This window comes from Rattus rattus, chromosome 5 (genome assembly GCF_011064425.1).
Source record: "Rattus rattus isolate New Zealand chromosome 5, Rrattus_CSIRO_v1, whole genome shotgun sequence".
Lineage (NCBI taxonomy): Eukaryota > Metazoa > Chordata > Mammalia > Rodentia > Muridae > Rattus > Rattus rattus.
In genome coordinates this window covers 105,291,240-105,304,194 of record NC_046158.1, presented here as the reverse complement: position 1 = coordinate 105,304,194, position 12,955 = coordinate 105,291,240, and the positions used below count along the sequence as shown (strand labels likewise).

General features: G+C 42.2%; 1 protein-coding gene across 1 annotated transcript in view; it reads left to right on the top strand.

Moving 5' to 3' along the window:
- Atp8b4 (ATPase phospholipid transporting 8B4 (putative)) overlaps positions 1 to 12,955 on the top strand; it is a 192,105-nt gene that overhangs the window by 44,926 nt on the left and 134,224 nt on the right. The window contains exons 3-5 of the mRNA XM_032902598.1: positions 7,728 to 7,841; positions 11,724 to 11,822; positions 12,882 to 12,943. Coding sequence (XP_032758489.1) covers positions 7,728 to 7,841; positions 11,724 to 11,822; positions 12,882 to 12,943 — 275 coding nt within the window. The remainder of the gene's footprint in view (positions 1 to 7,727; positions 7,842 to 11,723; positions 11,823 to 12,881; positions 12,944 to 12,955) is intronic.

The following is a 12,955-nucleotide window of genomic DNA, read 5'->3' as shown; positions in this document are numbered from 1 at the left end:
CCACAGAGTGCTGGAGGCTTCCTTCTAATCCCCGGTGGCAGCCTTTGAGGGTATTACTTGAGGCTCTATTATTTATGTAGACGCCCGATGTAAGGAGAGTCCTAGGAAGGATTATTACTTTGTGTGCCCTCCCTTGTTAACCAAACTCCTCCACTGTGCCTTTGTTATTGTCATAAACGCTGAGATCCCAAAGTTTGGCCCAGTTCCCAGACTGCACAGCGGTGTGTGTGTGTGTGTGTGTGTGTGTGTGTGTGATCTATTTAGTTCTAATAAAAAAAAAAAACTTTGTATGACTTCATGCCCTGAAACCTCTCTGCAATTAGGAAAATGAGTTTTAATATTGACTCAAAGCAATGCCTACTTTGCTCCCAGAAGGCTCTGGAGCTCTGAGATGGGCTGTGGCCAAAGCCAAGGGCCTTGTCCCTAGCAGAGGCTGGACGTGTAAGCAGGAGTCAACAGATCAGGGGCAGAGCCCCGGAAAGAGCCCCCGAAGTCTTCTCTTTCCAAGCCCGCCCCTTTATAACTTAGTGGGGATTTGAAGTTCTTTTTCAAACATCACAAAAGAGAAGTTAACATTACGTTTGGAACTATCTAAAATGTTTTGAGTGTCTAAGCATCCTGGACAGACAAACAAAAAAGTAGGTGATTAAATTAACCTCAGAGGAGAATGTAATCTGCTCCCCTGGTAATTGTCCAAATTAGTCCTTTGTAGATAAATCCTTATTCCTAGGGCATTGCTAGTTCTAGAACAGGCTTTCAGACGCTGAAACGCTAAGCTGATGCCTGAGGGTGGAAAAGAGAAGGTGGTTGTCCTGGCTGCCCGGCTCTTCTCGCCACCGCACCACTGTGGAGTTTAGGTGGGAAATGCGTTCCCTGAGCAGCGAGCGCAGCGCAGCGTGGTGACTGCAAGTGACTGCTCCGGCTGATTGAATTAATGTGAACTTTTCGCTGCACTGCAAAGATCGAGGATCCTTTCCCAGGAGGCAGTCTGGGGATTCTGTATTCCTGATTCACCTGCACAAACACAGCGTTTTAACCTCGGACTCTAGGAAATGTCACGTTTGGCCTCAGCCCTCAAAGCTGCTCTCAGCCTCGGTTTCGGTTTCCTCATTTGTAGACTGATGCGGAGACACTCGTGGCTCCCTGGAGGTCCTGAGGACTGTGGACTGTGCTTGGCACATGGAAGGCGGCAACGTCTCTCATCTGTGGTGAAACCGTCATCCTGAGAGCTGGCCACATGCTCTCCCATCCTTCCCGTGCTCTTTTTCTTTGATCATAACAGAGATTGGCCAGCCATCTTCAAAGCGAACACCGTCCCCATTTGTGAAAAGAAGCTAAAACTCCGAGTACACCCAAACACATATAACAGGCATTTCTTTTTTTGCTGTAGATACGTGTGTATGAACACACATGCATATAAGTGTACATGTGTATGTAGCACATACTCCTACATATATGCACGTATGTGTATACATGTAAAAATACTTGTCTATATTATCCTTACCATAGACATAAATCTAGTAAACATGCATCTATAGTAAAGAAAATCTGCATTAAACATTAGTTATCTCAACTTTAAGCTTTTAGTTAAACACCTAAAATTTTTCTTTTTTTCTTTTTCTTTTTTGTTAACACAAGGGGTTCTTTTGGGTACCTGGGAAGGGGATGGGCACCACTAGCATCAGGTGTTTCCACAGTCTCATAAGGGTAGCTTTCAAAATAATAGATTTTTATTAATTCTTTGAGAATTTCCTCCAATGTATTTTGACCATAGTCCCCTCCCACATCTAGGTCCTCCCAGATCTAGGCCTCCCCACCCTCCCAGTTTCACATCCTTTTTTTTCCCCATTAGGGTCATCTTGAGGATATGTTAGCTAGGAGAGTCAGGTAGGAAAGCTTCCTAAGGAGAAGCTGCTGCTCTGTCACTGTTTGCATAGCAGGGGCCACTTTCTTAAATGATGTCACCAGTTTACAAGATTCTTTTCTGATTATTCCTGCCTTTCTCCCCCACAGATAGAATGCGGACTCTATGTATAGACTCCTATCTGTCCATATTTGTAATCTTGGCTCAACAACATGGTGCCCAGCACAGAGGAGACCCTGTGCAAACATGAGCTGAAGGAATGACTGACTGTTAGGGTAACATTCCCTCTGCTACTTCTTCCTACAAAAAATAACACACACAGCCTGGATCCTGGCTGAGAGAATGTTGTGACGTGAGCCACCATCTCTGAGTACCTCTCCACACAGCCTCTTCTGCGGTGTTCACTGGTGTATTATCACCTCCCTGTCTTCCCAGTCTGAGCTCTGAGGAATCACACTAGGCAGCATTTGACTCCTGTGGAAAAGTTTGGTATCAGAGAGGCAGGTGCTGTGCTGCCATGTGCCCCACACATGCGTTCTTTGGAGAAGCCTTGCATAAACGTGGGTGTTTCACATATTTCCTGAGTGGTACAGTTGTCTTCTGGTCACTTCCTCCTCTCCAAAAAGCAGTCTGTGGGCACAGCTTCTCTTTGGTTTTAATTCCATGGTTTAGAGATTCTCATTTCCTAAACAAGAGGGTTATTTCATAGCAACAGGACATATGAGTTTTCCTGTAGCAAGAAAGAGTAGACATTTGTATAGTTGTCATGATATACAAGTGTCTCATCAGACAAGGACAGAGGGCTCGATAGTGCTGAAGTCATGGGACTCTTGCAAAAGCTCCTGGGGTTTGGCTTGTGGCATTCACGGAAACGCAGTGTTTCCAGACAACCCATGAGTTCATGGAGGTTACATTCTCTGAAGCAGTGTGTTAGACATAAAGCCATGGGTTACACGGAGCAGGAATGAACCTGAGTGTGTTAGTAATGCTTGTGCCTGGTGTTTGGTTGGAGGAACAAAACCCTCAGACTGACTTAGACCATGGCAGAGGTGAACGAAATGTAGTTAAAAAGCAAGTAAGACAAGTAGGAGAGAGTGGAGCCTCAGGGAAGGCCTTCTCTAGTGCTCTCTCTCCTTTTAGATTTTATTTCTTTTCTGTCAGGGTCTCAGTACAATGCTTCAAACTCACTGTGTATCCCAGACTGACCTGGAACTTTCCACTTTCTTGCCTCTACTACCTGAGTGCTGATGATGTGGGCGTGTCCCCACCATATTCTGCTGAGAATGTGGGCATGGGCCTCCACTCTCAAGCCCAATTTTTGTTGTTGTTGTTGTTGTTTTGTTTTTGTGCACACCCTAAGCCTGCATCTTAAGTGTTCAGTTTTTTTCTTAGCAGCCTCAGAATTCAAAGAGTGACACATGGCTACTTTCTTCCAGGTTGGGATGCAATAGGCAAGAGAAAGTCTCTTCAGATTTCAGATTTGATAAAGGTCTTGTGTCATTACTTCATCTCAAAAATGGGAAGATGGGTTGTGTGGTTGGTTTAAGTGAATCTGAGCCTCGCCCTGAGCCTGTGGACGGGAGTTGAGCTCATCATGATGAAGCATGTGTTGGAGGTGATTGAGAAAAGAGTCAAATGCCCCTGCTGCTTACAGGAGAGGATTTGGAGTTTTAAAAGCATGTGTGTGTGTGTGTGTGTGTGTGTGTGTGTGTGTATGCATATGCATGTGATACATGTGACACATATAATATATAAATATATGTGTATATAAACAACACACATACACACACACACACACACACGCACACACGCATGCACGCACATTAGTTTTCACTTCTGGCTCAGTTGGCCCTTCTGTTGTGCTGTGGTATTTGGGCTGAGGCTTTAATGTAGGGGCATAGGCATCCAGGGCCTTTCCTTCCCCCTTCGTACTGCACAGGAAGTGTTTGCCATAGTCCTGGTCCATCACAAGCAATGATCAGGAGTAGAGTCAGGGTAGAAGAGTAGCAGGAACAAGAAATATCCACTTGCTGGGTGAAGCCATAGACTAGAGTTTTTCTTGCTGTGTCAGAGTTTGTCCCATCTAGTACATTATACTCGTCCCATCTAATACATTGTATTTGGGACTTTCCTTGGGATTATTTCAGGAATTGCTCATGAAATCCCATAAATATGTTGACTTAGCAAAATACTTGTATTTGAGGCTTCATCTCCATGATAGTCCTCTAAATGTGTGAGAAATGTTTCCAGGGAACCCCCAAGGAAGGTCCCCAAAGGCTTTGGTGTCCATGTGGCAGTGCTTGCTTTTTTTTTTTTTTTTTTTGGCTCTGTTATGTTCAGTAGCACAGTTATGTGGCAAGTGAGAATCTCACTGAAGAGCACTCTACTTTCACTTTATAGCTCTGCTGGAGTAGTCAGGACTGAACACATAAAGGCTCCTGGCCACTGAGCCCCTGTCTGGAAAGCCAAAAGAGGATCTAGTTATCCACTCTGTCCACACTGCTACTTGACAGGAGCAGAGGAATTGCTCTCACAGCAAGGGGATACGAGGGAGTCATAATTGTACAACAAGTCAACAGCAACCAGGACTGTAACTGAGGCGCTGTGAGGAAAGAGGGAGCTGTACTGTTTGCTTCCGTAAGGAGGTAGCAGAAAGCTGGGGATGGGGAGTGAGGCAAATGAGGGCTGATTACTCTGGAGAGCAAGGGATGGCTGCTTGCACTGGACTGCAGAAGTGGCAGCAGCAGCACAGAGGTGAAAGTGAGTGGGAAGGGGTCTCCATGTGTAGTGTCCCCATCTGGCGTTACTGTTCTGAAGTTATGGAAATATGTCTCTGAACCTTGGCTTTTTCTGTAATGGAATGGAAAAAATAGTAGTCATTTCACAAGAAAGTTCTAAGGATAGAAAAAATTATAAAAGGTCAGGTTGATAGAACACATGGTAAGTACTTGGTAAATGTTAGCTGTCATCACCACCCCATTATTCACTGTTATTCTCTATACCACCAACTTGCTCAAACCTCTCTCATCATCCCGAAGCTCTCAAAGAACTCTTCTCACGGGTAATTTTGTGTCTGCTTCAATTTCTTCCCCACCCAGTGATCTTTTAAAATCTTGTCAGGTAGCCTCTCAACTTAAAACCATCCAGTGAATCCTCCTTTCTTCTCTTCTAAACATCTCTACCAAAAACCCCTCAGTATTTCCTCTTCCCTTGCTCTCCTCCCAATGTTGCCTTCCAATTGGAAGGCTCCCGAATGGTGGACCACTTACCTGCCAGCCTTCATACTCATTCTGCCAAGGGAGAAGTGGAGTCACTTACCTGAACTTGGAAGGATGGCTGGCCGCACTACTAGGCACAATTTCCCTCTGCCTCAGTGAGCCTTAAGTCCAGTTCCACAGCTCTTGGTTACTGCCGAGATATCAGTGCCACTAATGCACCTTTAGAACCTTCTCGCCATGCTGATCAGTATTGTGGTTCATAGGCATCGTACCTTATGGTCATAGAACATTTCACTGCTTTCCTCCCGTGGCAGCCTGTACAGTATCGCCAAGTACCATGAAAGCTAGTCTCAGGGAGGAGGTTTTCTGGTCAGATCAAATCCAAGTCTTCCAGGTCTTGTGTCCAAGCACATGATGCTCTCAGCAATAGGGCCTTATCCTCAATTTCTGGGATGTAGCCAAGGCAGCAGCAATAGTCTATATTGTTTTGGCAAACTCTTGAACTTCTCTAATTGATAACTTGAAAGGAGGTTTTTTATGCCTGTTGCTGGGACTTTTGCTAGATAGTCTATAGTTCTTTGGGGAGGCATTATCATTCCAATTGGTATAGCATCATTTAAATGATATACATATGAATACACGTGTATGTATTATATGTAATTTAGGTAAATATAAAATAATGATTCATCATAGCTTTTTCAAACATCCATTGTGGTATTTATATACATACACAATGAAGCTACTCATCTGTAAAGAAAAATTAGATCACGAGATTTGCTGGTAAATGGATGGGACTTAAAAATATTATATTGAATGAGGTCATGCAGATCCAGAAGGATAAGGGCTGCATATTTTTTCTCATCTGTTTTCTGGCTCCAAAGTTTTAGAGGAGATTATAACCCAGAGTCACCATGGAGAGCAGGAAAGTAAAAGCAATCATGGGAGGAATGAGGAGGAGCACAGAGAGGGGAAGAGCAAGTTAGAGACTCTATGAAGGGGGAATAAAAAACAGGAAGCTTTGATTTCATGATGTCTTATTACCTCAATCTTGCTATGTTATCTTTGTGAGCAAGATAAGAGTTAACTCTCATGGGAACATAGATAAATGGGTTTATAAGTGATTAAATAACATGTTCATTATATTTTCAAAGATTCATTCTGAGATGAATAAAATATACTCAATATCTAGTATATATATATATATATATATATATATATATAGTGTGTGTGTGTGCATATACACATGTGTGCTATCTACCTTTCTTTACTTAGTTGTTTTTGAGGCAGGGACTCTCAAGGATGTAACTTGACAAGTAGGCTAGGCTGACTGTCCAGTGATTACAAGTGACACCTTCCCACACCTCCACTTCTGTACATGGGCTCTGAGAGTGGAAGTCAAACTCTTGTGTTGTAAGGCAAACGCTTTACTAACTAAGCTGTTCCTCAGCCCCATGCATCTCACATAACAACAGAATAGAAGGCTTACATCAATCTATAGAAAGGTCCTTGGCTGTCTTCCAGGTTCTATTGTTTGAGTAATGTTTTCTTTTCCCATGGTCTTGTCCTTTTTAATGTGTTTGTCTCTAGCTTTATAAGAAATACACAAATTGCATGTATTTGAAGTTTTCTGGTGACACAAAGAAGGAATCACAAGTTAAATGATAGTTTAAGGACACATGATTTTTTATGTTAGTATTAAAAGTAAATGCTTAGGGAAGAAAACTAAAATAATGGTAGTTTCTATACAAATGACCTAATGGTCATTTTGGGTGATTAAAACTGAACATGGAAACACAGTGAGATGCAATTTCCAAAACGCTAATGAAATGATAGCGTGAGTTAATAGGAGAGTTCAGAAAACATGACAGCAAAGTCCTATTTTTGAGTCATGCCTGTATTTAGTATTTAGATGTAGGTACTCTGTAGATGTAGAAAAGCTGGGGTGGATTATGAAGGGGGTGGCCAGAAAAGAATTGTTATAAAACAGTCATGGAGAAGCTGTGGAGTTTGGGATTGTGGATCAGAGACAGAAGGTGTAGCACGTTCTGTGAACAGCCTTCAGATACTGGACTACATCACCAGGAAAGGCCTTAGAGTTGGTCTAGGAGACCCGAGGGACATTCCTTGGTTGGCACAGAGCAAGAGAGTACAGTGAGACAAATTTACTTTTTTTGGATTAAAGATTTTTTCCAGTAATTCCCTTCCAAACTAAGGACAGGCTACCTTGTAATCAGTAGAGTTCCCATCCCAGAAGATCTCCAGACATAGAAATCCCTCGTCAGTTTCCCAAATGGATCATATTTTGGGGAGATAGATCAGACAGATCATTATCTAAATGCAAATCCAGCATGAGCTCAGAGATCCTTAAGCAACACAGTGGGCACTCCTGCAATATCCACCAAAGACCACACAAGAGGAGAAAAGTCTCAGAAGCCAACTGTATGTGACCCATGACTCTGGCTGATGTGGCACTCAGTCCTTTTGCCTAGCATTAGGACAATGTTACCGTAAGAAATGGGGAAGTCTTGGGCTGTGGAGCTTCAGACAGCTAAGCGTTGTCAACAACTGCACTCAGCTCGGTATGTGTGAGAGTTAGAACGGGCAATGCCTCCACACAAACTAACATGATGCCTTTTCTTTTTCAGGACAATCGTATCCACACGTCCAAGTACAACATTCTCACATTCTTGCCAATTAATTTATTTGAGCAGTTCCAAAGGGTGGCGAATGCCTATTTCCTTTTTCTTCTGATACTACAGGTAATCTTTAAGCTGTATTTCATCATTATCCATTTGTTGAAAGTATTTCTATAATTCTAGAACATACATTAATTTATTTTGTTAAATCGCTCATGATTATATAAGACTATTCTTATTATATTTTTAATGGTATTACTACATTTTGTTTTAAAAACAAGGCAGGGCTAAGAATAGGTAAAACAAAAACAGTGCATTTATTGACTTAGACACCTAGGTCTTTTTAATACGAACCTTTATCTGAACCATATAAGAATCTCAATTTTGTTTGAATCACATAGAAGTCTAATAATTGCTACTCATGGCCTTCTTCCTTTCCTCATCATTCTCCTACATTAACAGGGTGGGGCTTCACTCCTAAGACTATGAAGTTGTGGGACTGACTTTGTCAAATTTCCCTTCAATCTAAGAACAATGATACATTGCGTGCACTTATAAAAGAAATATCTGATATATTATTTCACTGTAGTGTGACTGTTTTTTTTATCATTTTGAGGGGTTTATTAGTAGTCAATACCCTTTCCCTAGTTAACTAAAACTGGGCTTAAATGAAATTTCAACTTTGATCAGTGTTTTGGGAAGAAAAGGGCATATATCAAGAAAGATTCAAACCCACCTCAATAGTTCCTATCAGACAATGATTTATTCCATTTCTGTTTTATATGATGTGATTAGACAAGTTGGTAGATCCAGGTTAGGTTGTGTGCTGTGTGTAAGAGCTAAGAACACGACTCTACCATGTGAGATCTAGATGGAGCGCTGTGTAAGATCTTCAGTTCAATACTGTATGTGTTAATATTTTCATTGTAAGTGCCAGAGATCTGTACTAGCTTCAGCAGAAGATGAGTGTATTCCACGGTGTGACTGAATTCGCAGACAGTAACCACTGCAGTAGGATATGGCTTTTCTTTCTCTGTTTTCTTCCACATTCATGTCCTGTCCTACCTATCTGGCGGTCCAGCCAGCTTCACAACTTATCTTTCTAGTTTTCCAACTCCTATTGGGGGGAAGAGAGAGAGAGAGAGAGGATGTATATCACTTTTCTGTTGCTATTACCTCTGATTGCATCTGTCTCCTAGGTCAATCACTGTTGCTTAAGAATTTCATGCAGTTATTGTCTTTTGTTCTTTTTTTTTTTTTTTTTTTTGGTTCTTTTTTTTTTCGGAGCTGGGGACCGAACCCAGGGCCTTGCGCTTCCTAGGCAAGCGCCTACCACTGAGCTAAATCCCCAACCCTGTCTTTTTGTTCTTTTATTGGATATTTTAAATTTGCATTTTAAATGTTATTTCCGTTCCCTGTTTCCTCTCCAGAAACCTGCTATTCCCCCTGCCCCCACTTCTATGAGGGTGCTCCCTCACCCACCCACCCACTTCCTACTATCTCTCCACTCTGACATTCCCCTACACAGAGGCATCGAGTCTTGACAGGACGAAGGGCTTCTCCTCCCATTGATGCCCAACAAGACCATCATCTGCTACATATGCGGATGGAGAAATAAGTCCATCCCTGTGCTCTCTTGGGATGGTGACTTGGTCCCTGGGAGCTCTGTGGGGGAGGATCTGGTTGGTTGATATTGTTGTTCTTCTTATGGGGTTGCAAACCCCTTCAGCTCCTTCAGTCCTTTCTCTGACTCCTCCACTGGGGACCCCATTCTTAGTTCAATGGTTGGCTGCGAGTATTCGCCTCTGTATATGTCACGCTCTGACGGAACCTCTCAGGAGACAGCTGTAACAGGCTCCTGTCAGCATGCACTTCTTGGCATCCTCAATATTGTCTGGGTTTGGTGTCTGTATATGGGATGGATCCCCCAGTAAGGCAGTCTCTGAATGGCCTTTCCTTCAGTCTCTGCTCCACAATTTGTCCTCCTGTGTGTATTTTTGTTCTCCCTTCTATGAAGGACTGAAGCATCTGCACTTTTGTCTTCCTTCTTCTTGAGCTTCATGTGGTCTGTGGATTGTATCTTGGGTATTCTGATATCTGTCTAGAAAATTGTCCGTTTCATCCAGATTTTCCAGTTTTGTCGAGTATAGGCTTTTGTAGTAGGATCTGATGACTTTTTTAATTTCCTCAGTTTCTGTTGTCTCCTGTGCAGTTATTGTCTTGAGCAGGTGTCAAGACACTGGCCAGAATGAAGTCAGTTTAATAAAAATAAAAGAACTGAGATTAGAGGGTTTGAAATCCCTCTGAGAAAAAAAATGATATAGTTAAGAATAATTGGATATTTCTTGTGCAAAAAACCAAACCAGATCAAATCAGATGAGACCAGATGAAACTAACCAACCAAAAGAACCTAATGAATGAAAAGTTGCTATTATTCATAAAAGGAAATAGAGCTCTCGGTCTCTCCTTCCAGTGTCATAAAATTGCTTTTGGATTTTTGATGCGGCCTTTCACAGCATTTTTACAGTCTTAGGCTTTTGTTTTTTATATTTGGAAGGGACGGTTGAGGTGGCTGTGTTTAATATCATTTATTGACAAATGTCTGGGAGCTGTGAAGGGGAGATGATATGTAAAGCAATGGATTAGCGATCGGGGAGCAATATCGGGGTCTTCTGCTGCTCACCAGGTGCTTCTGTTGTGTCTCCAGGAACCCTTTGCTTTGTTTTCTTATTGTGTCTCTTTAAGTTATTTTTATTTGAATTAACATGTACTACTATACATATCTATGAGGTATAGTGTGAGAATTCAGATTATACAACACAGTATGTAATGGTCAAGTCAGGGTAATTAACTTTCTTTTTTTTTCTTTTTTCTTTTTCGGAGCTGAGGACAGAACCCAGGGCCTTGCACTTGCTAGGCAAGCGCTCTACCACTGAGCTAAATCCCCAACCCCTTGTAATTAACTTTCTATATCCTTGGGCATTGCTCAGTCCTCTGTGTTGGGAAGCCTTGACCTTGGATCTTCTGGTTGCTTATTTGACCTGCAGTCACCACGTGTGTTGCAGGATGCTGGGGCTTATGTCATTAATTAACACTCAGGGTTTTTTTTTTTTTTAGGTTTAAGAAATTGTGCAGAATTTATTATATAAAACTGATTTAGTTTTGAATTGTTTGTAGGGCTTGATCTCCACCCCATGACTGTGTCTACTGGACCATTTCTTGCCTGACAGCCCGAAACAGATTCCAAGTGAATCCAATCTGATTAAGACACAAACCAACCACATTTGTCTGATAGGGTTGCATGCTCGTCCGTCTTAGGTAGTAGCACTCGAGGTGGAGACACACGGGACTAGTGTGGGAGTCAGGGACCTAGGTACATATTTTAGCAGTGTGTGTGCTTGCTGGGATTTTTAACACCTTAGATGCCTCAGCTGTGAAACTGGGGCAGGAAACGTAAGGACTTGGTATCAGCGCTGCAGGTTGCTCTGACTCACAGTGCATTCCGTGCCCTGTAGGGAAAGCATCGTGAATGTGGAGACATAGCCAGGAGTTCATACAAGTCATTCTGGCACAGAAACTAACTCAGATTTTCAGAGCATCCAATTTAAGATGCGAATACCTGGCTACCCCTTTCTAAGGCAGGCGATCAAAGGCTCTCTAGCAAGTGTTTTGACGGGAGCTAACTTCCTTCTGGTAACTTCCTGAAGACTAAGAAGAGAAGCTGAGGGACCAGCGACAATGTAGTAACCAGCTGGAAGATGTGTGTCCGAGAAAGAGCTCAAAAAGCCCGCTTTTTACGTTTTAATCTTATTTTAACTAGTCTGGAAGCTGGCATAAAGCTATTTCTCAAAATGTTCTGCAATTGAATGCATACAGTTGAATCCTCTTACCTGAACATAATCTCATTGATTTCTGCAAGTCTTACGCAATGAATTGACAAAGTTTGGAAAGGGATGCGTTTCCAATTTAAAAAATCTTAAACGGCTGAAAATGTTGCTTTTTCAGCTTATTCCAGAAATCTCTTCCCTGACATGGTTCACCACCATCGTGCCCCTGGTCCTGGTGATCTCGATGACAGCTGTCAAGGATGCCACCGACGACTATGTGAGTATTCATGCCTGAGAATGCCGGGTGTTCCCATTTTAACCAAATGTCTACCTTTATGGAAACAGAGACCTAGCCAGTGGGGCTAAAGAGTGGTCAAGTGTGAGACAGCGAGGAAGGCTTGTAATTAACTTATGTGATGTTCCTTCACAGTTGTGTGTATAATTTTTTAAAATAAATCCATAATTTGATATGAGCCATCTAAAATTGGCCACACACAAGTGTATAACGCTTGATGTGGTATGTGTCTGTCCCCTAATAAAGTGATTAAAGAATTTCAAGGTACACATTGATACTATGACATCTGAGGTTGAAAAAGAGAAAGTCTGACACAAGTATGATGTGTGTACATGTGTGTTTGTGTATCTGGTTCTGAATGGCTTCCAGTTTCAGAGCCTAAAGCAAAGCTCCTAATATTTGGATTGTCCCTAGAGATATAAGACACTTACTTTGCTGGAGCAAACAATATGAAGTCTGATCACTTACTTGGTCATAAAACATCATGCCAAGTATAATTCAGTATTTCATTCTGATTTCTGTTTTAAGTGGGTGGTGTTGCATAATATCACTGTTAACAACTCAGATTTCTGAAGAATAAAATATAGGTTGTTAAAAGCAATTACTCAGCTTTTAGGAAAACCACAGGGCAGACTGAGCTGCAAGTACAGAGTGCACCTGTGAGGAATAGAACGTCCAGTTCCTGGTGAAAGTTCTCAAAACCGGTGTAGGTCTTCTCTGGTCTATGAGGCAAATGTCAGGCTGTGTTCTTAGAAGCAACTAGAGATGTAACAAGGATTAGAGTTGTGGGTCTAGCATGCAGCATATGCATGCATATAAGTGCACACAGAAGATTCGGTGATGCGTGTGTGCCAGGGTGAGACGTAGGAGGGTGAGCGCTGGTTAGCTGTGCATGGAACTCTGCTCGCAGTAAGTGCAAGCTATGCTCATATTTGGACAGCAACATTGTCCAAACAGATGAACTCGACATATGCCCAGTGTTGCTGTTAGGATTGACAAAGAGTGACTTAAGACGGTCTTTCTTAAACTTTATTTTTTCAGTTCCGTCACAAGAGTGATAATCAAGTGAATAACCGGCAGTCTGAGGTGCTCATTAATAGCAAGTAAGAAACTGT